The following is a 27,479-nucleotide window of genomic DNA, read 5'->3' as shown; positions in this document are numbered from 1 at the left end:
GGCTCTTGCTGTGTGTGTGCGGGCGTGTGTGTGTGTGTGTGTGTGTGTGTGTGTGTGTGTGTGTGTGAAAGAGAGAGAGAGAGATTTGTGCGTGTGCCTTCTCCTCCTGTGTGTGCCTCTGTGAGTGTGTATTTGTGAAACTGGGCATGTTGGTATCTCGAGGCCTGTGCGTGTCTCTGGGTGGTTGTCTGTCCATGAGTATAATTTTGTGTCTGCTATTTTGTGTCTGCTTTGTCCACACCAGTCAGATGTGTGTGTGACTCTGGGTGTGTCTGCAGCCACGCGGGCGACTGTCTCTGGGTCCGCCGTGCCTTTCTCCCTCCCCTGCTTTGCCGCCTCCCTCCCCCTCCGGCCCCCCCCTTCCTGCTCTGTCTGGTTTATCATCCCTAATGAAGCAGTCTTCTCCATCGATCCTGCTGATTGCCAACCCATTCCTTTTGTTTGTTGGCGCTGAGCCATTCAGCGGCGCTCTGACAGCTCAGCTCGTCTAATTAGCTCTGTTGTTCTTTTTCCCCATGTTTCACCACGTTGCAAGTTCAGTTGAAGTTGCCACAAACTTAATCCCCCCATTTCAGCCACAAGTTCACATTCCTAACCTGCCTCTATTGTACAAGGAGCAGCTGTGGGCGAGGACAGGCGAATGGGCCTTAATGTCTGACCTTCCCAAAGCCCCACCCCGGGACCTCCGGGACAGGGCAGCGCTGCCCTGACCGCACCCCGCCTTTGTGGTGCAAAGTCAGGTGCAAACCAGGTGATCCTGTTTACCAGCTGCAAGAGGAGTCCGGCTCTAGGCCGGGAAACCGGTTCAGGGTTCGCACGAGTCGGGGACGGATCCATTCGTTTATTCAGCAGCCGGTGACTGGATGTCTGCTTTGTGGCAGGCACTGTTCTAATAACAGTTATCATAATAGCAACATTATTACGCACTTCTTAGGTTCCAGGCAGCAACATCCATTTCTAAAAATCTTGCTGAGGGGTCACTGTAAACCAGGCAGTGAGCACCGTGCTAGGCAAGGGTAGGCCACCATAGATCCATCTTCTAATTTGGAGACACCCGCACCCCGTCTTCTTTTTGTTACTGATAAGGTCACAGAGAAACAAGGTGAGCGTTTATTGAGCCCCCACTGTGTGCCAGGCCCCGTGCCGGCACTTTCCCCGCATCCCCTCATTGGATCTTCACAGTAATCCCAGAGCAGACAGCAAGTTTGGTGGAACGCACTTGGCTCTTACCACGTCTCTGATTTGCCAGACCAGGCTGAGATCAGACTGGCCGTTCCACAGGAAAAACTCTGGTTAGGTCAGACACGTGGAGACGTGAGGGCTTGATGAGATTATTAAAGACGTGTCTCTTACACAGCCAACTTCTGTGATCTGTGTTCCGAAGCCATTGTGTTGTGTCGCCCACCAGTGCTGGGTTGGGGGCTGGTGGGAGGGTGGGTTCAGGGAAGAGGGCGGCAGGGATTGGAGTGAGTATGTGCTCCTGTTCCCTGTCTTGCCTGCTAAGCTCAGCGTCCGTGGCGTTTCCCGCCGTGGTCCCTCATCTGCAGAGAGAAAGCGGCCCCCGCACTGGGCTGCTCATTCTTACTTATTGGCAGCAAAATTCACAGACAGGCTTTCTTCGCTTTCTCCAGTCCTTCTCCGGTTGGTGTTCAGATGATGGTGCCGGAGTTAAAGCCAGCTAATGTTGACTGGACCAAATGAGTTTCCTTCTAAGGACGCCTAGAAATTCTTAGCCTAACTCTCATCATGGGCTCTGGTGGGAGAAGGGGGTGTCTTTTTATATGATCCCTCATCTTGGCTTTCGGAGGCCTCAGGTCAGAAAAAAACTACCTTGCCGCTGCAGCCTGGTTGTGGACAGGGAAGCTGTGTACTTCACTGTCGATAGGCCCACCTCCAGCCCTTGAGCTAGGTCCGCGTGGTGAGTGCAGTGCCCACACAGGCTGTGTGGCTTCCAGGCCGAGCCCTGCTCAGGAGGACTACGCAGGGATGCCCAGGGACTTTTATTGGCGCTCTAAAGCTGTTAGTATTTGCGTCTCCCCACTCCCACTTAGAGAGGAAAATAGGCCTCCTGTAATTCAGTTGTAAAAAGAACAAAATAGGCATATGTACCCCAAAAACAAAGTCTAAGTGAAACCTTTTTGTTCTACCAAACTGGTTTCCGGGTTCCAGGAGAAGGCAAGAGGGGCTCGTCATTAATGAGAGCCTCTTTGTTCCGGGTCCTGCACAGACAGTGTCTCACTGAACCCTCGCGGCAGCCCTGAGAGGAGGCAGGTGGTACCACCCCCGACCTGCAGATGAGGCACCCAGCCCTTCAGAAGCACATTTCCCCTTTGAGTAGGTCACAGAATTCCAGTTCCCGGGTCGGCTGCAAATTCAACGGCCGTGTCTCCGTGATAAGCAGAGCCTTTGAACCTATGCTGTGAAAATTCCTCAGCGTTTGTTTTAGGGCCACTTATCTGCATCTTGAGAATGTTCCTATGTGGCTTTTCCAACTGAGCCCTTCTTGGGGATTTCCCCCTGTGCCCATTCTAGGTGCGCCCTCCCCGGCCACACGTCATTAAGAGACCAAAGAGCAACATCGCAGTGGAAGGCCGGAGGACGTCCGTCTCGAGCCCCGAACAGTGAGTACCCTGTTCTCCCCTCCCCTGTGTCTGCAGGAGCCCAGCGGGGCCAGCGCTTTGTGGAGACCATGTGGCAGCCCCGGCCTTTGAAAGGCTTCCCTGGAGCCCCGAGCGGGTGTTTCACAAAGAGGTCGGTCGGGGAACACGGCTTGATCTTCAGTGTCAGTTCTGCTAGCAGTTGTCACAGCCAGCAGGAGGCCCCAGAGGCCAGGGAGCCGGGCACCCGGGCTGGGTTTTGAGTGGTGACGCCCAAGGGGTACTCAAACAAGCTCAGAAAAAGATTCTAGGCCTTTTATTATGCTGAAGATAGCTGGTCAGAAAAAGAGAGTTAGGAACCTGGTCGAGGAGGCAACCTACTTAACGAGGGCCATCACCTTCCTAGGCCTGGGCTGCTCCGGGTCTCCAGAGCTCAGATTTATACACAGGACTATCCTCATCCACTGCCCCTCCCCCACCAGTACCTTTGCTCACCTGTGCCTTAGCATTTATTTTATTATGACTTTGCTTTCCTACCACCCCTTGGGCCCAGAGCTCCACGGGACAGGTGCTGGGTTTTATGCCCAGTACCAAGCATAGGGCCCAGCTTAGAATCACTTGCTGGGTAGACATTGGGTAGATGAGGGGAATGACGAGGCAGGTGGGCAAGCAGTGGCCAGAGGCTGAGCTGTCTGAATGTGGGAGGCTTAAAGCTGCTTACGGCCCCGACTTCAGAGCCAGCTGGAGAAGGTAGCACTGCTTCCATCAGAGGAATGTGCCTCCATCCCCAAGGCAAACGGCCGGTGGTTTCTGCCCAGACAGCTCAGCAGCTACACACTGGCTTCCAGTGATGCCTTGAAAAAGTGCATGAAACCGTCTTGGTCTGGGGTTGTTGGGGGAACCAAAAAAAATTTGCCCCTGGGACCCTGAGGTCCCTTGGGTGAAGAGGGGAATGCTCCTCGTGTCTGCCTTATTTTCAGAAAAGTTCTCAGGGAAGGAAGTTAAGGGAGATGGGAGATGGCACGTCCTAGCCAGAAAAGGAGCCAAAAGGAAGAAATAATTCCCAAATGTCAGCCTGTGGCCTAGCTCGGGTTGCAGTCCACTTCAGCTCTTCCCGGGTTCTCTGGTTTATAGGATGGTATCACTTGAGACTGTCACGTTGTTACAGAACCAGCCTACCTAGACAGCCCTCAAACCTGTGTGTGTCCGCGTGTCTTGGGAGATGCTTGGTGATGCAGAATTTGGAAGTCGGACTCCAGAAGTTGGGTGTAGGCTTAACTTTTGCTGTGCACAATAGGACGGTGGGAATCTTGAGGACTATTTCCCTGCCATGGATTATGATTGCCCCCTTGTGGAGAAAATGCTGCATGTCTTCAGAGTGCCTCAGACCCCAAAGATTTCTCCTTAGGGGAATGAATTTAGTCACTTTTCTTTAGAGCCATCTCTTTAAAACTGGACTAAATATTTTAGACACTGTACTGGGATACAGGGTCATGGTCCTGTAGACATTGAAATGCAAATCCAGAATATCCTTGCTTTGCACCAAAAACACCCTGGACCAACAACACTTCCCATTCTACAGAAAAGCATTACCCATTTTGTGGCCGGTTCCCGATTAGAGCTCCGACTCCCTCACCACGTTTATTTACACTGTTGCTTTTCCAGCCCAGTGATAGGGAATTGCTTCATCAGTATATGCAGAGAGACAGTGTCTGGTAACCCCATCATTCTGGAGATTACCAGAACTATGTCAGTACCACTTTTTGTGGGTTTTTTTGTTTTGGGTTTTTTTTTTTTTTTTTTTTGGTTTTTTTTTTTTTTTTTTTTGGTTTTTTTTTTTTTTTTTTTTGGTTTTTTTTTTTTTTTTTGCAGTACACCTTGTTTTAGATTTCTTTTTGGGAAACATTTGGGGTTGAAATGAACCAGAGGGAGCAGCGGTGGCTAGTTTAGTGGGTTTGCAAATTGGCAGTGATAGAAAACAAATGACAGGTTCTCTGTGATCGTACGTAACAGTGACCCGGGTCCACCAGGAGATAGGGAGGTATGTTTTAGAACATCATTCCGAGAGTTTCTGTTCACATTTTTTTAATGTGATGGGGGGGGCATGGGGGGCCGGCAGAGCTGTTCTCCCATAATGCCAGTGACATTTCTGGTGCAACCCCGATGTTTTCCTGCGTCTCTTCCCATGCTGCCTTCTCCCCCCGCCCACCCCCCGTTGTGCTCCTCCACTTCCAAATGCCATGTCACAACAGCACTTGGATGTGTTTTTCTCAACTGTCATCAGCTCCAGCTGGCAAGACCAACTTCTTGAAACACAGGAAGCATCCAGCGGAAAATATTTTAATAAAACAGACTCCTCATAAAATATTGTTTTGGGGAGGAAGAAACCAGCCCCACCAATCTGTCAGCATTGTGTCGGGAGACACAAGAAGACAAGCTGGCGGGCAGGAGCCACATCCTAATGGGCCTTTGTTGCTGGTGGTTCAGTGTTGGGCACACGGACTCGGTGCCTGGCCCTTTAATCTGGCCTGGATTTTCTTGAATCACAGATCTTTGTCTCCACTGGGAATATCAAAGTGCATCGGAAACTTAGAGGATTTGGGCGGCAGAAAGAGACACAGGATCTTTGAAGTTGAGGGAAGGATTCAGTCCTCCCGACTTCTTGCCCCAGCTCTCACTTCCAAAGAAGCACATTAAGTAATTAACTTTGTGGACAGCAAAACGGAGCTGATTAAGAATTAGACAGTCTCCACGGCCTCCTGCAGCAGCTCAGCATCTGGAGTTCGTCGAAGCCCAGTAGCGTCGCCAGCAGCTCTAAGACCACTCCACCCATTGAGGTCCGTTTTTTGCTTTCTAGCTCACGTCCATTCTTGCATCCATTCATTCAGCAAATATCTTCTAAAACCTACTAGGTGTGAGCTTCTTAGGACTTTTAAAGGAGGCCCCAAAGGGAATCCCAGTGCCGACTTCTTTTGACTTGCATTTTCCCAGAAAGAAATTTTTCCCATGTCAAATTTTCTTCCCCAGTGGAAGGTAGGTGTCCTAGCCCCTCAAAACCATGTGATAGCAATTGGAAGAACAATTTACAAAGACTTCTGGGGAAAACATTCCCTCTGTTTTTCTGTTAACATTAGCTAATTAATATTCAGTGACTACTTCTCCTCAAGAAGTGTTAGCTACTTACATTATTATTCAGAACAGGGCTGATGGTACGCCCCGAGGATCCCCTGGGGTAAGAGTTGGGGTTAGGAGGAATCAGACAGCTCGGGCTGTGGGTCAGAAGCCAGGTAGCAGTGAGTTCAGTGGAGCACCTCATGTGTCCTAGGTCCTCTTAGGCGTCCCTTCCACAGAACAGGAACGCTGGCTCAGAAAATGTATTGACCAGTGTTCCAGGGTCATCCAGTTAGAAAGCGGCATGGCCAGGACTCCAAATGCTGCTCAGTTTCATTCTCTCCATTGCACTCTGCTGTCCATGGGGGTCCATTGTTCTCCTGGCTTTGCCCAGGGAGACAGCTTTGTGTCCTGAGATGACTTGCCCCGCACACCACCTTCCTCTCTGGGGAAGGTTCCCTGGGGTCGGGAACCAGAGCTGTTCAGTCCTCTTCCTGCCAAGGAGGCAGTGTTCCCTGGTGCCTGAGTGTTCCTATCTGGGGAAGGAAAGAGAAGTAACATTTACTGAACATCGCTTAAGATCATGAAGGGTAGGTGGTAGCTTTACCATTTAACAGATGGGGAAACTGAGGCTCAGAGAGAGACTTTCCATAACTTGCCCAAGGTCTCAGGACTGGAAAGTGGGGAGGGCCTGGCCCTTTCTTCTTCAGCATCCAGGCTTTTTGTTAAGAACCTAATCATGACTATGAGCTACTCTGAGTGGTGAGGATGATGGCGGCTGCAGCAGGCACGATGAGGTCACAGCTCCCCACCTGTTAAAGGTGGGCTTTGGTTATTTCAGCGGGAGCGTGCATGGCTGCCAGGCCCTAGCTTATCTTCCCTTCGGCTTGCTAGATATAGGGCAATTTCCCTATATTTCATCGAATGTGAGACTTTGAAAGAGCCGACAGCAAGCCCTAAAAGGCAGTGCTGTGCTAAGTACTGCCCGCCCCTCAGGACCACACACAGCGAGCAGACAGAGGCCAAAGGCGGGGGCGGGGGGTGGGGGGTGACCTACTGGTCCCCAGGTGCCTCTCTCTTTCACTCTTTCACTGCCGTGAGAGTTGGGAGGGAGACAGTCACAAGCAGCCTCCACCTTCTTTAATCTTCTCAATAACCCAGAAGGGTAGGGCTGTCTTCCAAGTCCTAATGGTGACGGGGCTTGTACTCAGTGTGGATCTGAGACGTTGCCCAGTCCCAGCCCGCTGCAGAGCCCAAGCTCTTGCAATGCACACCTCGTCCTCTAAAGGTGGCGCACAGAACACCCTCCAGTCACCCGCGTCCTGACTGGCTGCAGGCTGGTTATTTGGAGTCCGTTGTACTAAGTGAGAAAGGCCCAGATTCAGCCACCAGGGGCCTGTAAGCCACTGCCCTGTCACCTCCCTGGCCAGATCCACGCAAAAACATGCTCTTTTCCAGTAATTTTGTTTGTTTTTAAAAATAACCCAATAGCCTTATAGGCAGGCTGGAAGTTAGGGAGAAGAGACAAGTTCATTCTGAATCCCACTACTTCAGCTCAACAATGTACGAGCATTTCTGCAGATTCCTGTCCAGTCTTCTTTCTAGATATATTTTGCAGAGCTGCCAGCTTCCTTGCAATATCCCACAGTACAGACTTGCCTCATGTCCCTCTAAGCCCCATTGGTGGTGACCACGGAAGATCTCACTGTGTGTATGTGTGTGGTCTGCCTGACCACGCTCCTCTTATGGGATTTGTAGATTGTTCCAGGTTTTCACAAATGTGAAGAATGCCAAAGTGAATGTCCTTGTTCTCCAAGTTTTTTCTAGTTTTATATTACTGTAAGAACAACTACCATTAACTGAGCACTTTACGTATGTTGTTTCATTAAATCCTCACAAGAACTCTGGGGGCGGGGGTAGGTGTCATTAGCTCTATTTTATAGAAGCAGCTGCCACTCTGAGAGGTCGTCACCGCCCTTGGTCACACAACTAGTTAGTGGCAGAGCTGAGCTTCCAACGCCTCTAACGCCAAAGGCCAACCCTTAACGTCTTATAGGCAGATTTCTGCTCCGTGTTACTAAATAACTTTCTGAAAGAATTGTACCACTTAACACTCCCATCAGAACTGTGGACTCCCTGGGAATCTGGGTCTGGGAGACCCAGAGGAACGTGTGGCTGGCATTAGAAATCCTTCTGGCCCAGGAGAACGCCTGCAGGTTGCACTGCCTGGGCAGGCTGCGTGCGCGCCAAACGGCCAGCCCACGCTCCTCAGGAATTGGAGAATCGGCTCTGCATCTGAATTGCACTGCGTGACCCCAGCACCCAGAGCCCCAGAAGATTAAAATAAGATCAGAAGGAGCTGCCAGAAGCACTTAGTGGGAGCTCTGCCCAGAGACCAGGTCTCAGAACACTTTGCAGTGGTACCTCCTCGAGACCTGCGCTCAGCACAGCCCCCTGGCTGGGGGGTCACAGCCGGACCCCTCTCCCTCCTGCACAGACCCAGAGCTGCCCGAGGGTGGGGGCCTGGTGCGCAGGCCTGGCTGGGCGTCCGCAGATCTGGGCAGCACCCTGGCCCACCAGATGCCAGTCTGAGACCGTGGGCAAGTCTCTTTGCCTTCCTTTTTAACGCAATGCCTGTTAACATCTCGAAGAACACAATTTGGGAAACTGCCCACAGGAGCCACGCTGGCATCCCCAGCAGCAGTGGGTGCGGCGGCCTCACCAGTCTGACCCTCCCCCCAGCACCTCCCCCACGAGCTGCACGCTCCCTCCTCACAGGGTCACCGTGCCTGGGACTTCTGGCATAACCGTGACCTGCCGTGTTGTGAGTCACCCGCATGCACCCACACACGCTTGCCCACCCCGGTAGCCTATGAGCAGGGCAGGGTTGTGTGACCTTCAGCTTTGACTCTTCGACTCCCCGACCAGAGCCTGGCCCAGCTCTGCTCAGGGATATTTATTGAATGAGTGAACAAAGGAATCACTGAGAGCAGCTTACAGCCCAGCGTCCTGGAGTTGGGGGAGGGTATCAGTTAACAACCGCAAGTATGTAAAGAGCACCTACTATGAGCCAGGTGTGATCAGGATGTGAATCTGAAGCTACCAGCACCTGCCCAGCCTGGCCCTGTGAGAGCCAGAAACTGTGATCAGCCCCGGGAGCAAATCTCCAAGATGCCAGCTGGGCCCTGAGCCCCAGGGGGTAGGGGCAGCTGTCTGGGCACTACCCCCTGGCAAGCCGCCAGGACACCAAGCAGAAGGGCGCAGACCCAGTTAACAAGGTGAGAGGCTCCTGACCTGACTCGGGCCCCCTCCCCTCTCCAACGGTGGGGTTCGGGCCCCGGAGACAAAGCCAAGCCAGAGGCCAGGCGTGGAGCCTGAGCTCAGACTGGAAAAGCAGGAGCTGCCGCAGAGCCTCCGGGGATGTGCAGCAGCCCAGGAAAACACAGGACCTCCTCGTCTCCACCACTTCTGCCTGCTGCTTGGAAGGAGGGACTCTCCCAGGAGCTGTCACAGTAGGGCGAGTTAGTTCCAGCTGAAAAGCCAAGTCTTTAGGAAGCCCTCAGAAGAGGTGCCCCATCCTCAAGGTGTCATTGAGCTCATTCTCCTCCGAAAGGCTTCGCCACCCCAACAAGCACCCTCCCCATTCCAGATTTCATGTCACCATTTCCCAAGTGCCTGTTTCAGGCCCGGTACTTCAATATATGTCATCTTGGTGAACCTCCCCCTGCTCCCCAAAAGTCTTCATAGTGAAGGCACTGTTAGCCCATTCAGCCACGGGGGAACCAAGGCTCTGACAGGTGCCGTGACCTGCCCTGGGTCCAGCACAGATACCAGGGTCTGCTGGGTCCCATGTCCGTGTCTACTGCTTTCTCACCAGCCGCCCCCACCGACTGCTGCCACGGTCCCTAGAAAAGACTTTGGCTCTCAGCAGGCAGAGGCTGTCCTCGGGGTGAGGGGCAGTTCCTCACAATCTACACAATTGCTCTTCCAGGTAGGGAAAGTGCCCCCAAGGTGTCCCCTTCCCCGTCTTCCCTCCAGCAAAGGGCATGAAGGGTGGGAAAGTGAAGCCAAACCTCTGCGCCTACGTGAGTGTCCACCCAGCGCCTGGGAAAGGCTTCTCAGCCTGCTGGGCGTGGGTGTGGACAGGGAAAGTCGACACTAGTGATCTCTGTGGAAGGAAGGAAGATAGACAGACAGAGATGGGTTGATAAATAAATGGATAGATGAACGAAGGTTGCAAAGGCAAAGGGCACCACCAATCCAAGAGACAGAGATCAGGGCAGCTGAGCCCCCCATCACCCCCTGACCTCGCACGTGGCCTTCAGCCCTCACGCTGGGGGGAGGCCCTCCTCCAGCTGGTCCCTGCCAACCCTGCCTGCCTCTTCTCTTGAAACCCCACCCCAGCCTCAAGCCCCTGTGCCCCCTCCTCCACAGAGACACCTCCAGGCCATTGTGCGGCCTCTACTGGACTCACATTAAAAGCCTCATGTCACCTCCCAAATGGAGGCTTGTCCAGCAGCCCCTGAGCCAGGCACGCCCACCACTGCACTCTGGCAGAGCAAGTCCCTAACAGGGTGGGCAGGACCTGGCCTCATACTCACCCGTCCCCTCTGGACCAGTCCATGTGACAGGAAGACGCCTTCTCATTGGTGATCACGACTCATTACAGCCGTGACTCTCTCATTACTGTTCTTAAGTAGATATTCACATACCGCTGAGTACAAAGATCCCATGTCCAACAGGTTCCCATATCTGTCATCAGTCCTTCCTCCCTGGGAACAGTCCCAGCCTGGCCCCAGGCCACACAGGGAATAGCTCCAGTGCAAGTTCCGGAGCGTCCCCCGTGGGTCCTGCACCAAGCTTGTTTCCCCCAGAGACCCCTCTGACTTGCTTCAGAGGCTTTTTCTCTGTTTTTAACCCATGCACGTGCTAAGGTGTGCTCTAGAGTGTCAGCCCTGTGTAATGGTGCTGGAGGTGAGGCATGGCGGCGTCGCTAGGTGGGGGGTGCTCGCAGATCATTCTGATGTGCTGTGACATGCCCAGCTGGGGACCGGTGACTTTGACTGGGAAGGTCTTTGAAAGCAGGGACCACCCTATTTGTCCTTGAACACCTAGGGGAGACTCTGCTCAGGGTGAAGAGGCCCAGAATTTATTTGTTGGCAGGTGACTGTGGCATCTGGGTAGTAACTGAACAGGCACTGGGCACTGTGCAAAGCCCTTTACGAATATTTTCATCCAACTTTTGTGGTAAGACTAACTGGAGGGCTATAGAATCCCCATTTTGCAGCTAAGAAACTAAGGTTCAGGGAGGTACAATGACTTTCCTGAGGTCATCTGGCTGGCACGTGGGGATTGGTGGAAGGCTGGACAGACGGGCCTCGTCCAGGGGCCTGTTCCTGCCTGTCAGCCCCACAGGAGCCCTGTAATCAAGGGATGCCGAGCGGCCAAGACATTTAAAAGTAAAGATCCTTTGTGCAGGGGTGAAATGATCCTTTCAAAAAGGATCACCAGCTCCCCTCGTTACCTCTGGAGACCAAGTCCCTGCTGACTTTTTCCCCTTCTTTATCTCAAGTACATTTAAATGTCAATTAAATTTGAAATATCTACATTTGTCAGCATTTCATTTTGGGCCAGCGTGACGTGCTGCTGATTTGTCCACGCGATGTGACACATGAAAAAAACTCTCGAGATGCAGATCTTCCTCATTAAAAAATAAGCCTGTGCGATCCCGGCACGGCAGAGAGCCACAGAGCACGTCCCCGCTTCCTGACGCCGTGTCTCTGACATGGTATTTAAAAAGGAACAGCCGCGCCTGTCACCACTGTCACACGCGCACGCTAGCCGGCGACACGTTAAACCAAACATTAGAAAGGGTTCGGGGAGTCATCTGCATGGGAACTCCGTGCCGAGATGAGGTGGGCAGAGGCGGGAGCAGCCGTGGGAGGTGATGGGGTCTGAATGTGATGGACAGCGGGCCTTTCTTTCTCGCCGAGACTCCGGCAGTCCTTGCTGGGTAGCCAAGTTCGCCACGACCTGCCTTTTCACAGCTCTTTGTGTATAATAAAATCCAGGCAAGTGGTGGGTGGCAGACTGCAGGGTAGTAGCTGAATTGGGTTAATGAGGGAAGAGGTACGCGCTTTTTTTTTTTCATATTCTGCCTTAAGTAATAAAGAATTTAAACCTGGACATATTCGATGGTTCGTCCTTTATCTCTGACAAATATCTGACTGTATGTTTCACGGGAGAACATGAGCAGCTGAATTTAAATAAGTTTATTTTGAAATCTCACCTTTTATCAAAAGCGGAAGAGGAAACACCCTATTTCACCGTTTCGGGTCCACAGAACTGAAGAGGCAGGATCGCAGAGTGGTTCAGAGTTAGGCATATCTGGATTCCATGCTCTACCCTTAACTTCTGTGTGACACTGGGCAAGTGACTCCCCCTCTCTGAGCCTTGGCTGCTTTATCTGAAAAATGAGGATGTGATGAGTAATTAATCAGAAACTGTACGGACAGCATTTAGCCCAACACTTGGAAATACTGCTGGTGTCATCATCCTTATCCATGTGGTCCAAAGCCTGGACCTGAAGAAACTCTGATCAAACCACATGGCAGAGTTCTCATCTGGGTGTTCCATCACTCTTGAGAGACAGATGGTGTATCCAGGAGACACCCTGGACCTCTTCTTGAAGTCAAGACTGCCCGACCAGCCTGGCCTGGCCAGAAGAGCTGTCTGGAGAGGAAAATGGTGCGCTGTAAAGTGAGGCTCCCTGTCTCCCCCCACCTCACCCACAAGCGCCCTCCGTGATCTCGCATGTGGGAGGCACTGGATTTTGAAAGTGATGGGAGGTACAGCAGCCTGAGCTGATGAAGCCAAGGTCCAGTCCAGCACAAAGGCTCTTTGCCCTTGTGTGAATCCAGACATTCCTGGCATTCGGCTAATGTGCCACGCTGTGCTCTCTGCTTACTTGTCAAAGCCGGAGGAGGGGGCTGTGCTTGGATGGGTGTTGGAAAGGCATTCAAGATGGATTTGAGGGCCACCCAAAGCCTCATTCAGTTTGACCCAAGCAGAGGTGTGGGTCCCCCTCATACACATCTACGACCAGCCCAGAGGACAGGAAAGAGAGGGCCCTGGACTGGAATCCCTGCTCATCACTTCCTGGCTGGGTGGCTTGGTCACACCTCTCCTCTTCACCATGAAGTGCTCACTACAAGCACGCGGGAGGTGCCTCTCGGTTGGGTGCGTGGATGAACAGACGGACAGGTGGATGGATGGACTAATGACAGCCTCATCCTCTGTAAAATCTGTACAGCGACGCCTTTCTGCTTCCTGCTGGGGGGAGTGGTAGACATAACCTGTGTGTAAAGCCCGTGGCACAGTGCCTACTTGTGGATATTAAGCATTTTTCTGAGACTCCCACCTGCCCCAATATACCTAACACGCTCACCCCCAGACGTGGTCCCGTTCTACAGGTCTATATTCTTTTTCATGTTCTATTCCATTATGGTTTATTACAAGATATTAAATATAGTTCCCTGTGCTCTACAGTAGGACCTTGTTGTTTATCTGTTTTATATGTAGTAGTTTGTATCTGCTGATCCCAAACTCCTGATTTATACCCCCCTTTCCCCTTTGGTAACCATAAGTTTTTCTATGTCTGTGAGTCTGTTTCTGTTTTGTAAATAAGTTCATTTGTATCATATTTTAGGTTCCACATATAAGTGATATCATGTGATATTTGTCTTTCTCTGTCTGATTTACTTCACTTAGTACGATAATCTCTAGGCCCATCCATGTTGCTGCAAATGGCATCATTTCATTCCTTCGTATGGCTGAGTAATATTCCATTGTATATATGTATCACATCTTCTTTATCCATTCATTTATCGATGGACATTTAGGTTGCTTCCATGTCTTGGGCTATTGTGAATAGTGCTGCTATGTACATTGGGGTGCATGTGTCCTTTCACATTAGAGTTTTCTCTGGATGTATACCCAGGAGTGGGATTGCAGGATCACATGACAACTCTAGTTTTTTTGTGGTTTTTTTTGACAACTCTAGTTTTTTAAGGAACCTCCATAACATTCTCCATAATGGCTGCACCAATTTACGTTCCCACCAACAGTGTAGGAGGGTTCCCTTTTCTCCACACCAGAGAGGGGACCCTCTTATACTGCAGCCACGAGCTGAGGAAAGGGGCATGTGCCTGGCGGGGATCCAGAAGAGGGGTGAAGCTGGTGTGTGCGGGGCCTAGTCTCTCCAGTACGCTGGCTTCCAGTCATTCCCTTAGCAAACTTTCCTCTGCACTAACACTGTGCTGTGGGTGGGGAGAGAAAGAAGAACGTGCCAGGGCCCCTGCCCTCGAGGACCTTCACTCAGAAGTAGAATTGCGAGAGGTTCAACTGTATTAACGAAGCGCTAAACCACGCAGCCCAGGGAGAAGCCAGCTCTGTCTAGGGAGAAAACTCTGCTGGGAGCTCCAGGAAAGCTTTGTAGGAGTGCGGTTTGAGCTGAGTCTTGCGGGCCAAGGGCAATCAGTGCACCAGGCAAAGGCAAGGGCAGGTGGCAGGAGGTGGCAGGGAAGGAACACAGAGGTGGGCGGGGCCAGGCGCAAAGCACGGTGTCTGCCCTGCTTGGAGCTTGGACTTGGCGGCCCTCACCCCGCCCACCCAGTGTGTTCCACGAGCCCCCCAGAATGCAGCCTGAGGCGGGGTGCCTGCCCCCCTGCTCGGGAGAACAGTGCAGTGCTGGCGAGTGAGAGCGGGTCCCCCAAACTTTTAAACAGACGCGTAAGTCGTTCCAGACACACCTGAACATTAGTGTCGCTGACATTTTACCCACCGCATGGAGCCGCAGTTCAGAGCAGCAGGCTTGCAGGTGTGAAGCGGGAGAGTGACGAGGTCAGGCCTGTGATTCAGAACAGGATTCCAGTGGCCCTCCAGTGGACGAGGCAGGAACTGGGCAGCCTAGCCCCTGTGCTGGCCAGGGCACATTTCTGCAAGTCAGATCCTCCCACCCTCTCTCCTGAGTTCAGAGGAGAATGAGCCTCCTAGGCCATGCTCCCACCAGTCCAGGACAGGCTGAGATACGTCTTGTCCCTGACACGCAGCAAGGCAGCCTGGGAGAGGAGAGGAACGCTGTGACCTCCCTGTGCAGCCCCCGGGCAAGTGGCTTCCCCTCTCTGAGCCTCAACCTCCCCTTCAGTAAGAGGACAAAAGTCTTTGCCTGGCTAACTTCCAGGGACAATGCGAGGAAATGAAGGGTTCAGGTGTGACAGTGCTGGGGAACTCACAGCCCTGGGCGCCAGCTTTGGTTCCACTTTTAAAAGGGCAGCATATATTTGGGTAACAACTGGCTTATGACTGGTGATGGTGGACCATAGCAGCAGCCGATCACAATCCACTCTCCCAATCCCCACAGGGATAGCTGCTGTCCCTCACTTACTCTCCAGCCCTGGTTCCCATGCACTTTTTTGGACATGTTCCCTCTTCCTGAAATGAAACCGGAAAGGAATTGCATCATATAAGGCAAAGAAAGGAGACTGCTCTGGTTGGGGGTGGAGGGGAGAGGAGATAGCCCCCCATCAGGTACCCCTGTGTCTCCTACCCCACCCACCTCCCCAAAGTCCACCATTGCCCCTGGGATCCTCGGTGTGCGTCCAGCCCGCTGTACAGGGCAGAGGCATGGGCTGCCTGCTCCCCAGCCACGTGCCGGAGCAGCAGCCGTGGGGCCGGGATTTGAACCAGGGGCTGTGGGGTCCAGCTCCCCTCTCCCAAGCACACACCTCTCGCGGGCCCTGGTCAGTGTATAATTCATAAAAGCTGGCGTGGAGTTTCTCTGGGCTGTGTATGTGTTTGTGTTTATAGAGGTAGAGCTCACAGGTGGCTGACAAGGGAGATGTATTTTTTATAACAATGAATATTTAATTTCCACATCACAGATGAAAAAGACTCTCTGAAGAGGCATCTGAGGGAGACTCCAGAGAGCGGCCGCTAATCAGAAAAGGGCCTTCTCGCGAGTGCACTTCCACGTGGCTCACTTTCTTCTTTACCTTTTTTATTTTTTATTTTTTCCTGATTATTGAAGTAGATATGCACATTGCAGAAAACGGAGAAGACACAAAAATAAAATTTGGCAGAGGGGAAAAAATCCATAATCCACTAGCTTTTTAAATTTATTTATTTATTTATTTTTGGGGGCTGCTTTGGGTCTTCGTTGCTGCGAGTGGGCTTTCCCTAGTTGCGGCGAGCAGGGGCTACTCTTCGTTGTGGTGCGTGGGCTTCTCACTGCAGTGGCTTCTCCAATGCAGGGGACATGGGTCCCCTAGCTTTTGTTGACATTTAGACACATACCTTTCCAGTCTTTTTTCTGTGCATTTTTCCATAAGCAGATGAGAGAGAATGCAGTATAACTGCAATTCTGCACACTGGCTTCTAGATTTTTCTTTATAAACATTATAGTTAATGGGAGGATACTCTTCAGCCAACCATGCCATAATTCACCTCACCAGATTCCTACTGCGGAAGTTCAGGTTGTCTCATGTTTTATAAACATAGCAGTAATGAACATCTTTGTGCATAATTTGTTGCTACATTGGGGTTATCTAAGTGGAAATGGAATCACAAGGTCATAGATGTATTTAAGGCTCTTGACACAGGTGGCAAACCCACAGTTTCTTTTCTGTTTGGGACCAGCTTCCTCAGTGTGGGGCCCGTCAGGCCTTCTCCAGGCAGCCTCCTCCCCGGCCGGCAGAGGGAGGCCAGGGTCAGGTGCGGAGCCTCAGGCCTCCTTCCCACCCCGCCACGTGGAGTCCCGAGGTGCCTCCTAACTGTTTTCTCTCTTGTCTTCCTCCGCCCCAGCCTCGTAAAGCCCTTGCGACACTATGCTGTCTTCCTCTCCGAAGACTCCTCTGACGATGAATGCCAGCGGGAAGAGGGCCCGAGCTCTGGCTTCACCGAAAGCTTTTTCTTCTCCGCTCCCTTTGAATGGTCTCTCCTTCCTTCTTCCATTTCCCTGAGCTCGGCTTGGTGACTCTCCGGGGCCACTTGGAGGGCTGGGGGTGGCCAGCTTGCGCTTGTGTGTGGGGAGGGGGTCTGGGGCTGCTGCCTTCCGGTGCCAGCTTGCAGGACGGACGCCCCCTCTGTGTGCCTCCTCTCAGGGCGTCATTGTGCCAGCCCCATGGGGGCTGTGACCATGGGGTGAGGTGACAAGAGTGACTGGGCTCTAGAGGTGTGAGACAGGAGCATGGGTCTCATTCCTTTGGGGAAAATGCACTTGGCTGTTAACGGAATTGGTGGCTGCGGTTTCAGCTACAGTTGGCCTGGTTGTTGCTGCCCGAGTCTTCCTTTATCTCAGCACATCTTGGAAAGCCATGGAGATGGAGCGTCAGATTTTAAGTTTTCAAACAACGTTACCGATGAGGAATGTATATATTAATGCTGGCATGTCCAAAGATTTTACTGACCTGCCTGACTTTAAGATAATTTTTATCATTGTTATTTATAGCCTAAGCCTTCTTCTAATTACAAATTGCAATAAAGAAAGAAAGAAAAAGAAGGTTCACCACGATCCAGCCGCCCCTGGAATTGGGCTTTGGTGGCCGCCCTTTCTTTGCAATTCCTGCCTCTCCACGCACAGGCTTTTCAGGGCTGGGACTGAGCAAAGGGACAGCTTTGGTTCTGTGTGTATTTGTTTGCATGGTGTTTTTAATGGAAGCCTCTAGGGGAAGGGAACTGCCCATTGCTGAACACACACAGTGACCCTTCGGGGAGTAAACCGTTACAGCCAGATTATAGAAGGACTCTTCCCCCACCTTCCCCCTCCCAGCCCCCTTCACCATCTCCCTGCTCCCAGTCTCTCCCCCGAGGCTGGGCCTGTGAGTTCCTCGGGGCACCTGATAAACCCAACAGCTCTGCTCCTGCCACTGCCCGCCCCCCAGGGGAGGAGGGTCCTGGCCCTTTCTGCCACCAGCTCACCTGTGACCATGGGCAAGTCAGTCCCCTCCTGATGTCCTCACCTAGAGCAGTGGCCTAAGCCAGTGTTGCCCAAGCTTGGAATGCCACCTGGTCTGTACAGTGAATCTTATTCTTTAAAACTAGAAGAGAAGCCTTGTCCTAAGCAATAATATTCAGGGTATCATAGGCTTAATATATGTTATTTCTATTATTAATTAAAGTAAAGATAGCATCATTGGAATAAGAAAAGTTCATCCATGTATCAACTTAAAATCACCTTGCAGGTAAAGGCACCCACACAGGTAATGTCCATGGACTCTCCCACCAAGGAGTCCAGCAGGTCACATTCTTTTTAAATTAATTGATGCCTTAATTATTTAAAATAATGCTCACTTCCTGAGCCATGATCTATGAAAAGCATAGGCTTTGTGTGTTTAAAAGGGAAGTGGCCATCTTAACTCAAAGCAAAATGGGTTCCTTCTAAAGAACTCTACTTCCTTAACTACGAAGCACACTGGCTTTTCTTTATCTCCTTCACTGTGTTCAAACTTGGTTAAAGGAGCTTGGTCAGATGGCTTAGTCAGAACAAGTGAGGGGCTTTAGAAGTCTCTCATACTTGGCTTCCATTTCCATCTCTTGCCAGGTGCTGTGTGACATACGTTCCATTACTTAGCCTCTCTGAGCTTCAGTTTCCTCATCTATAAAGTGGGGGGTGTGAGTCCTACTTCGTGGGCTGCCTGTGTGGCTTCAGGGAGTTAGTACAGTCTGATGCAGTCCTTGCCAAGAGTCAGGGCTGTTAGTTGAGCCCCTTCCCTCTGCCAACTGTCCCCTGCCCAGGTTCGTGCAAGTGGGCCTCCGGGACCAGCAGGTGGCACCCTTCCCCCACTTTACCAGAGCCGTGGGCAGTTTCTGCCTGACCCAGGAGCCAGAGCCTCATGGTTGGAGGAGGTGGGATGCTGCTCTGGCCCGGGCTCCACTAGAGGTCTGGGCACCGTTCTCCAGGTACTCCGGGGCTCAGGCTTGTGAGAAGGGATAGCAAGAGGCACCCTGTGTCACCTGCACCTGGTTGACTGCAAGGTTTTGGTGCATGAATGCTGCTAACAGCCTCAGCATGCCTGCTGGGCACCAGGCACTGTATTTGCTCATGTAGTCTCCACCACCAGCTGCAGGGGAGTGCAGTCTGGAATGGGGGAGCGTATGAGGCTCAGAGAGGTTGTGATTTACCCAAGGTCCCACAGGAAGAGATGGCACCAGGGCTGGAACTGAGGTCTGCACAGGCTGAGGCCCAGATGGTTCCCCACTGAGGATCCTAGGGTGCACTGGGGAGAGTTCTCCCAGCTCAGTTCCCACGAGCTGTTCCCAGGACCTGCTGCAGGGGTGGGAGTGCAGACAGTGGGCTCAGGATTGAGTCTTCCTGCCTGTTCCCTCTCCAGACGTGTCCTATTCCTCACGCCTTGTGTGAATGGCGTGTGAGCCCACTAGCCAGTTCTGCGGTGGGTCCTGTGGTTTGGAGGAAACTAAGTGGGCCCCCCAGTGCAAGCTAGAGCCAGAGCAACTTGCCCAAGGTCCCTGAGCGAACAGAAGCCATGTTCAGCCCAGGTCTGTCAGAGTGCCGCTGCCCAGACGCCTACACTCTCAGGGACCCAGGACAGCTCTCCTCTCCCAAGGCTCCCGGGTGTGCTCCCCGAGGCCTGGAAGTTCTCGGGGGTGAGGGCTGCTTGCTCCTCCCGGGGAGGCTCTGAGTAGGAGAATCCAGCCTGCTCTGCCTCCTCCCAGGCCGCAGCCATATCGGACACTCAAGGAGTCAGACAGCGCCGGAGACGAGGCGGAGAGCCCTGAGCAGCGAGCGCGGGAGCCTGTGGGCCCCACCCCAGCTCCGCCCGACCGGGCTGCCAGCATCGACCTCCTGGAGGACGTCTTCAGCAGCCTCGACATGGAGGTCCCACTGCAGCCGCTGGGCCAGGCCAAAAGCTTGGAGGACCTTCGGCCCCCCAAAGACCTGAGGGAGCTAGAAGATGCTGGAGCCTGATGGAAATCTGCCCCCCCACTTCTGCTTAGGCATCAGAGGTGGGCAGGGCTATGACCCCTGGTGGAACTGGGATTAATGATCCCAACCCCACCAAGGCTCCTTGGAGAGCCTGTGAATCAAAGTTCCTGGGCTCTGGACATTAGCGTGTGACCCCTGACCTTCCTTGTGACTTTCAGTCAGGCACACCTCCTCTCTGTGCCTCGGTTTCCTCACTTGTGACTGGGGGCTGCTGACTCTGCAGTCCTTGGGTCACAGTGTGGAATTCACAAAGCTCCCACGTATCTGATGATTCACGCTTGCCCCTCTGCAGGAAATTGCTATTCCCAGGCTGACCACGAGGGAGCTCAGGCCAGGAGAAGGGATGTGACGCCCAGGTCGTGGGCCCTATAGGTGGCAGAGCTGGGACTTGAGCCCAGCCCTCCTATTTCCTTCCCAGCCAGTGTGCCTTCACCCAGGCCCCAAGCCTCACTTGCCCTCTTGGGCTAATGGGTGGTTGAAAGTGCCCGCACGCTTTGAAAAGTAAAATGGGCCACCCCAGTAGAGGGTCAGTAGGTGGAGTCCTTTTCCTAAAATTACTTGGCAGCACTGGTTTGAAAAGACAGAGCTTTCTCTGGAGGCCCTTTGTGCCACCCAGTGAGAGAATCCCGGCCTCGAGTGCAGACAGACCTGGGCTTGCTTTCTGCCGCTGACCTGGGCCGAGCCCCCAACTGCTCTGGGTCCCAGGGACTAGTCAGCCACACTCCCGGGACCACAGTCCCAGTGTCTGTCCACCTGGCACACAGGAGGGCGGGGGGGAGGGGCACATGCTGCCTGCCAGTCTGTCTCAGGTCAGCCTGTGGTCATTGCCTCCCTCATTCCCTCTAACAGAGGCTGGACCTAGGCAGGAGTGAGAGGAGCCGTGGAATGCCAGGAGCCTTGAAGCTCGCCCACCCACACAGCAAGCTCTGGAGCCTGGGCCAGGACGACATGGCCGTCCCCAGCAAGCCTCCTGCCACCTCCCCCGAGAAGCCCTCGGCCCTGCTTGGGAAATCCCCGGCCCTGCCCAGCAGGCCCCAGAACCGGGACGGCATCCTGAACCCCACCGACAAGGAGGAGGTGCCCACCCCCACTCTGGGCAGCATCACCATCCCCCGGCCCCAGGGCAGGAAGACCCCGGAGCTGGGCATCGTGCCCCCGCCCCCCACTGCCCGCCCGGCCAAGCTCCAGGCTGCCGGCACTGCCCTCGGCGACTTCTCCTCAGAGCGGCTGCAGGCGGAGCGGGAAAGGTGGGCTGCCCTGGGCTCAGCCGCGATCCCCGGGCTCCACCCCAGCGCTGCCCCCCAAGACCCCACCGAACTGCTCCAGCCACTCAGCCTGGCCCCGGGGGCTGCGGGCACAGGCAGTGATGCTCTGCTGGCCCTCCTGGACCCACTTAGCACAGCCTGGTCAGGCAGTACCCTTCCACCAGGTCCTACAGCCCCAAATGTAGCCACCCCATTTACTCCCCAGTTTAGCTTCCCCCCCATGGGGACCCCCACCCCATTTCCACAGCCATCACTCAACCCCTTTGTCCCATCTGTGCCAGCGACACTGCCTGCCATGCCCCTGGTCTCCACACCAGCTGGGCCTTTTGGGGCCCCTCCTGCTTCCCTGGGGCCTGCTTTTGCCCCCAGCCTCCTGCTGTCCAGTTCTGGCTTCTGTGCCCCACAGAGATCTCAGCCCAACCTGTCTGCCCTCTCCATGCCCAACCTCTTTGGCCAGATGCCCATGGGTGCCCACTCCCTGCAGCCCCTGGGTCCCCCAGCAGTCGCCCCTTCAAGGATCCGAACATTGCCCCTGGCCCGCTCAAGTGCCAGGGCCGCCGAGGCCAAGCAAGGGCTGGCGCTAAGGCCTGGAGACACCCCACTCCTTCCTCCCAGAGCCCCCCAGGTCCTGGAGCCAGCGCTGCAGCCATCTGTTCCACGAGAGGCCAGAGACCCCTTTGAGGATTTGTTACGGAAAACCAAGCAAGATGTGAGCCCGGCCCCAGCCCCTGGCTCAGTGGAGCAGCTCAGGAAGCAGTGGGAGACCTTCGAGTGAGCGGGCGCTGAGTGCTGGGGGCGAGCTGAGGCCCGGCTGCCCACCGCGGCAGCTCTGCGGCTGGCCGGCCCTGCTTCCCCTGCTGCTCTGTTTCTGTCCAGGTTCTACTGGTGGGAAGGGTTGGGAGCCCTCTCTGCTGCCCCTCCTCCTCTCCACACTGCCCATCTCTGGAGAATGGCACCAGTTCCAGCCTGGGAATCAACCCAGCTCCTGGGCACTTGTCCCGCCCTGCCACCACCCGTCCCCTGCACCCCTGATTGGGTTTTGCACTAGAGAGGTCATCTGGGCCGATGATTGCCCCAGACCCCATCCTACCTAGCTTCCCTCTGGAAACTGCCCACCAGGAGCCCCACGCCGCCTCAGGATGTGTCCTCCTGAGCCCTGTTCTCCTGCCCCAACTGCAGCCCAGCCCTGCACACCCCACCTTGATGGGCGCAGGCGTTGGCAGTACCCTCGGCATGAGCTCGTCTGCACGAGACGCACATGGTTTGGAGTTTGCAGTAAGGAACCCCCGTCCCAGGCTGGAGGAGCTACCTGGCAAGGCATTTCCAAATCCTCTCTAGCAATATGCACACTCGTTCTTTCCTGAGTCTTCACCCCAACCCCCAAACTTCGTTTTTCTGGCTTGGTAGGGATTTGGGGGCTGAGGCATCCTTGCAATCCCTCCCGGTAGCCAAAGCAAGCCCCAGACAGGCCTGCGTGGGGCCCGAGAGCACCAGCAACTCTGATCTGTAGACGACAAAAACGGCAACAGGTAAATCTGAGAGCACCAGGAGGGGTCAGGCTGCCGCCCCGCACTCTCCCTCTGGTCCCCACAGGTTCTCCTGGTCTTGAGTTACTCTCAAGTGGGACTCGGCCTCTTGCTGAGTGGGTCTAAGGGGGCAGAGCTGAGGAACAGACACCCACATTCCCACTGGAAGACCAGGATTAGCACCACAGAGGTGCAGGAGTCCCAGCTGCCTGGCAGCTTGGGGCAGGAGGGTACCGAGCCCCTCTCCAGGCCCCTGGGGAGTGGGCGGGCCTGGCCTCTTGCACTTGTTGCAGCCTGGAGGCAGGAGAAGGGCTTGGAGCCGCCCCTCCCTATTTCCCCGGAGGCCAGCATCCCCAAAGCTAAGTTGAAACGTTTTGTTATTGTTTCTTTTATCTTTCTTTTCCTTTTTACTTTATTGATTTGATGAATCTTGAAATTGACTAGTTTCAATAAACCAAGTTAAAATGTGGCCCAACCATTTAAGAAAACAACCATCTGAGACATGCAGGAAATTGTGAGCATTTTGACCTCATTTCTCATTTCCTATTTGTGAATGGTCAGACATACAGTCTCGGGTGTCTGGCGGGGCAGGGGAGTTCCTGGAGACCTCGTAACCCCGGGGAGCCTGGTCAGCATCTGAGGGGCTAGGAGACCACCCCCTCAGGTTTGCTCTGACGTGGGGTGTGAAGAGCTGCTGGCCCAGCACGCAGCCCCTTCCTCCGTCAGTCATAGCCCCTCGGGCAAGTCTTCTGTCTAAATCTCGGCAGTGTCTTCTGGCTTCTGGAAGAGGGGGAGCCGTGTCATGTCTGGGCCATGTGGGCACCTCTAGGACACTCAGGTGTTTCAGTAGAGATTCCAGATCCACCCACCCTGGGCGGACCCCTGAGCCCCATCAGGTATAGGGTAGCCCACCCAGTGGGCAGAGTCTAAGGCAAGAGGTACCAGGTGGCCCCAGGGAAGCGGAGCCCACCCCCTGGTCTCCCTGGCTTGCTGGGGCCTGGTGGCAAGTGCTCCATGTTCACATGAGCACTGCTGTCTCTCCACTTGCTGGATTGAATGTGAAAATCCAAGGATGAATTGTGTGTGTGCGTTCAATAAAATCTTCTTGGGGAGAAGGCTGGTATCCCTGTGTCCTGAGGAAGCTCTGCGGGGAGGCCAGGCCTCAGGCGTCTTCAGCATCCCTGTTTGTAGAGGTAGAGGCGGGGCTTGGAGCAGTCAGGGGAGGCTTTGACGCCCCGCCCACTCCTAAGCCTGTTACCATTCGGGCCTCTGAGCCCAGCTTAGCCCCTTCTTCTTACAAGCAGGACCCAGGGGCTGGACTGGTTACAGGTGTGCACAGGCCTGCCGGGTCCACGGAGCAGGGCTGCAGGTCACCAACGATGTTTAAGGCACCCAGGCTCCAGGAAGGAAGTTCAAGGGGACACCTGGAGCTTTACTCCCACAGACCTCTCAGTAACAAGGGGAGAGCCTGGAGTCTGCACCTCTATTGGCTGTGCTGGGGAGGGACACCTGGACCAAGCACCCAGAGAGGGTGTTAGACACACCCCGTTCCCCTATCTGCCCTTCACTCGGCTCCCTGGGCTGTGTCCCCCTCCCTGGGCTGCGCTTGAAAATGACAGGTACCCAGAACGCTTAGAAGCAAGAGGACAAAGAAGAACAGCCCAGCTTTTATATATTGGGGTTCCACCCAGAATGTCTTGTCTTAGGAGTCTGCAAGAACACAGGTTTGCCAAATCTCTGACTTAATAAACTAACCAAGGCACCAGCTGGGGCTAAGTTGTTGCTACCAGATGTTTTCTCCCCCACTTTTCCAGGAGTCAGGGAGAAAGATGGGGGAAAAGGTGGTCCCACCTCCTACAGGATAAGGACCAAGCAAGCCCCGTAACCTAGTGTTCAGGGCCCTTCCCATCCCAGTCTCAGCCCGCTCACCCCTTCCCTTGCCTCCATCACCACGTGCCTCCACCTCACATTTGACTCCTGTGCCTCTGGAAGCTGGCTGAGACCCCTAGGGGAGATGGGTAAAGTCCACCTCCAGTCGAGAAGTGGAAAGGGGTCTCCTGGCCTTGGCACAGCGGGTGCTGGCCTGGGAAATGGGAAGGACCGAAGGGCACATCTCCAGGTCAGGGACCAAGGGACTCTGAAGCTCAGAGGCCAGGCCCTCAGGCAAGTGCCCCTCAGAGAAGAGATCAGAGATCCCAGTGTGATGGCATCACCAGGGAAGGGACTGGAAGCAAAGCGGCCAGTTCTTCCCTTCATCTGTGTCTGTCCGCAGGACCAGCCCCGACCCAGAGACAGTGCCAACATTTGCCAAGCACCTGCCTCAGCAAACAACCCTGAGGGCTTCCTGCGAGGCCCTCCTCGAGTCCTCCCAGCGGCCATTAGAGAGGTGACTGGTCTGCAGGTGAAAGAGCGGACTCGCCAGGCAGCCTGGAGAGGAGAGCGCTGATGCCGGAGGGGCTGGAGAACCACAAGGTGGGCAGGGAGGGTTGCTCCTCTGTCATCATCGCCCTCTGGCCCCCTTGCTACCCCTCAGGGAGGCCCCTTCCCCGCTCTCACCCTCTCCCTTCCCGACACCTTGGGATGACCCGGGCAGCCCTCACAGCGGACTGGACTTTAACGAATTCCAGAGCTCCTTCCCCACTGTTGCCCTGCCCATCCTCACAGCAGCCCTGTGAGGTAGGCAAGGGCTGCTTTCCCCATTCTGTAAGTGACAGGCCTGCAGGAGGAAGACTGCAGTGGCCCAGACACCCTCCCCCTACCCCTCCGCTCCTGCAGGTCTGCCCCTCAGTCCTGCATCCCAGCGGGTGCCTGGCTGCCGCAGAGGGCAGAGACAGACCTGCCTCAGGGAGCACTTGTTTGGGGAGCCAGGAGCTCACACATTAACCTCTGGCTCATGCCCCCCACCCCACTGATTTCCAGCTGCCTCCAGGGCCAGGGCAGCCTCCGGAGGTGGGAGAAGTTGCGGGAGCCGGGGCTTTGGTCCTTGGGCAAGCCCTGGCCTGGCCTCCAGGAGAACTCGTGGCCCTGGGCTGCCCCTGCCCCGGGGCTGAGAAGGTGGTCTCCACTGCCCAGCTGCCCCTCCGCGGGGTCACCCGCACTCACTACACAGTGACGTGCACAAACAGCAAAGACGTGGGCGTGCCCGTGAGCCCCATCCGCAACACTCACTGGTCCCTGCAGATCAACAGGCCCAGGTACAAACACACGTGCACGCGCGCACTCACACACCCCTGAACACGCGTGCACCCGCAGGTGCTCCTCCCGGCACAGCCGTGTGCCTGCCAAGGTTAAGACCGGGCGGTGGGATGGAGCATGTCCACAACCTCGCCAGGCCTCTCTCTGCTTCCCTGAGCGCGCCCCTTCCCCTCAGTCCAGGACGGGGCAAGGGCCCCCAGCAAAGGGGCCACTTCCCCAGCAGGTATCCTGGGCCCGGCAGCAGCTCCCCGAGGCCCGGGAGGCTCCCGAAGGTGGCCTCCTTCGGTCTCCAGGTAGAAGGTGAGGACCTCCCAGGTGCTGGAGCCACAGCCAGGTGGGCCTAGATGAGTCTCTCCTCGGGTGGCACCTTGAGGACACTGTCCATCTCCAGCCGGGCTCCGGCCACCTCCTGCTGGCTCGGGCTGTAGGTGCCCTCTGACTGGCGGCGCTTTCTGGCCGCCAGGATCCCTGAGAGGAGCCCCAAGAGGAGGAGGAGGAGGCAGGCGCAGGCCGCAGGCACTGCCACCTCCAGCAGCGGGAACGGCGGCGGCAGCGATAGGCCCTTCTGGAAGAGATGCAGTAACACGCCTAAGACCATGGGGGCGGGGAGACCCCCCAGTTCCTTCAGAGGAGAGGAAAAAGCATCGCTGAGCAGAGGCTTCCCTGTGAGGTAGTGAGAGACCTGGCCCCAGAGGTATGCAAGCAAGTGCCTGGGAGCTACCTATTAGAGGCACCACAAGGGGATTCCTGTACAGCAAAGGGGTTCTGGCTAGGAGGAGAGAAAACACATTTATTGAATGCCTACTAGGAGCTCAGCACCGAGTGTGGGATTCATGTAAACCTTACATGACCTGATGAAGCGGAAGCGAGGACACCCCCTTTCTTCCGTGAGGACAGAAACCTTTGGTTTATTTTGTTTGCCCGTGTATCCCAAAACGCACAGCAGAGCCTGTTCAGTAGGCACTCGATAAATATTAGAGGAGAAAACAGAGGCTTTGCCCAGATCCCCCCAGACACATGACTAGTGGGTGTCAAGCCGGGACTGGCACTGCCGTCTGTCCGCCCCCAACGCCATGCCCATGCCCAGCTCACACCACCATTCTTCAGTCCCAAATTCCAGCTGAAGGTCCTTCCTTCAACTGGCCAAGGTGGGCCTCAGTGCCCAGCCCTGCCACCCTGCCTCTCTCAATAAACACCCAATCTGAAGTGATGGGACCTGATCCCTCCCAAACTCAAAGGGCAGTCTGGGTTTTTAAGTGTCTGTGGAGACCATGCTCAACCCCCAAGTGGGAGGCATCTCAGGCAGTAGCAGGAGAGGCTCCCCAGCCAGGGGGCCCGTGCAGGGCATGAGCTGCAGCAGGCCGACCTGGCTGCTGGCGAGCTCAGAATCCACCAGGGCGGGCCCCCACCCACCCCGGACACTCAGACCAGGCTCTGGGGGCCCAGGAAACCACCTCTCTGGCTCGTCACAGACACCGGGATGCCCCCATCAAAGCTTCTACAGACCTGGAGTTCTGAAGCTCCAGAATCACAGACTTCCAGGGGGCAGAGGCCCAGGGCCTCAGATTCACCGGCCCTCCCTCTGTCCCATGAGACTTCTCAGCCCACTGTGACCTGGGTCCCAAGTCTCAGCCCCCAGCCCTGAGGAAGGTGCCCAAGACTGTAGAGAAAAATTCATCCCAGCCCTGAATGGGCCCTCCCCAGGCTCCGGCCCTGGGCACTTCAGGAGGAGCTGGGAAGCCATTTCCTCCCTAGGAGGAGGGTGGCGGGGGACGGGGCGGAG

At 54.8% G+C, this 27,479-nt stretch overlaps 2 protein-coding genes across 2 annotated transcripts in view; one reads left to right on the top strand and one right to left on the bottom strand.

The window, feature by feature from the left end:
- DENND1A (DENN domain containing 1A) overlaps positions 1-26,029 on the top strand; it is a 489,835-nt gene extending 463,806 nt beyond the window's left edge. The window contains 4 exon segments of the mRNA XM_024762246.1: positions 2,533-2,621; positions 16,569-16,697; positions 19,440-19,730; positions 20,562-26,029. Coding sequence (XP_024618014.1) covers positions 2,533-2,621; positions 16,569-16,697; positions 19,440-19,730; positions 20,562-21,750 — 1,698 coding nt within the window. The 3' untranslated portion in view covers positions 21,751-26,029.
- Positions 24,157-27,479, bottom strand: part of CRB2 (crumbs cell polarity complex component 2) — an 18,021-nt gene continuing 14,698 nt past the window's right edge. Inside the window, exon 13 of the mRNA XM_024762197.1 lies at positions 24,157-26,261. Coding sequence (XP_024617965.1) covers positions 26,037-26,261 — 225 coding nt within the window. The 3' untranslated portion in view covers positions 24,157-26,036. The remainder of the gene's footprint in view (positions 26,262-27,479) is intronic.

The sequence above is a fragment of the Neophocaena asiaeorientalis genome, unplaced genomic scaffold, assembly GCF_003031525.2.
Source record: "Neophocaena asiaeorientalis asiaeorientalis breed wild unplaced genomic scaffold, Neophocaena_asiaeorientalis_V1.1 scaffold78, whole genome shotgun sequence".
NCBI lineage: Eukaryota > Metazoa > Chordata > Mammalia > Artiodactyla > Phocoenidae > Neophocaena > Neophocaena asiaeorientalis.
The sequence above is the reverse complement of the archived record's forward strand: the minus strand, read 5'-3'. Positions and strand labels throughout refer to the sequence as shown.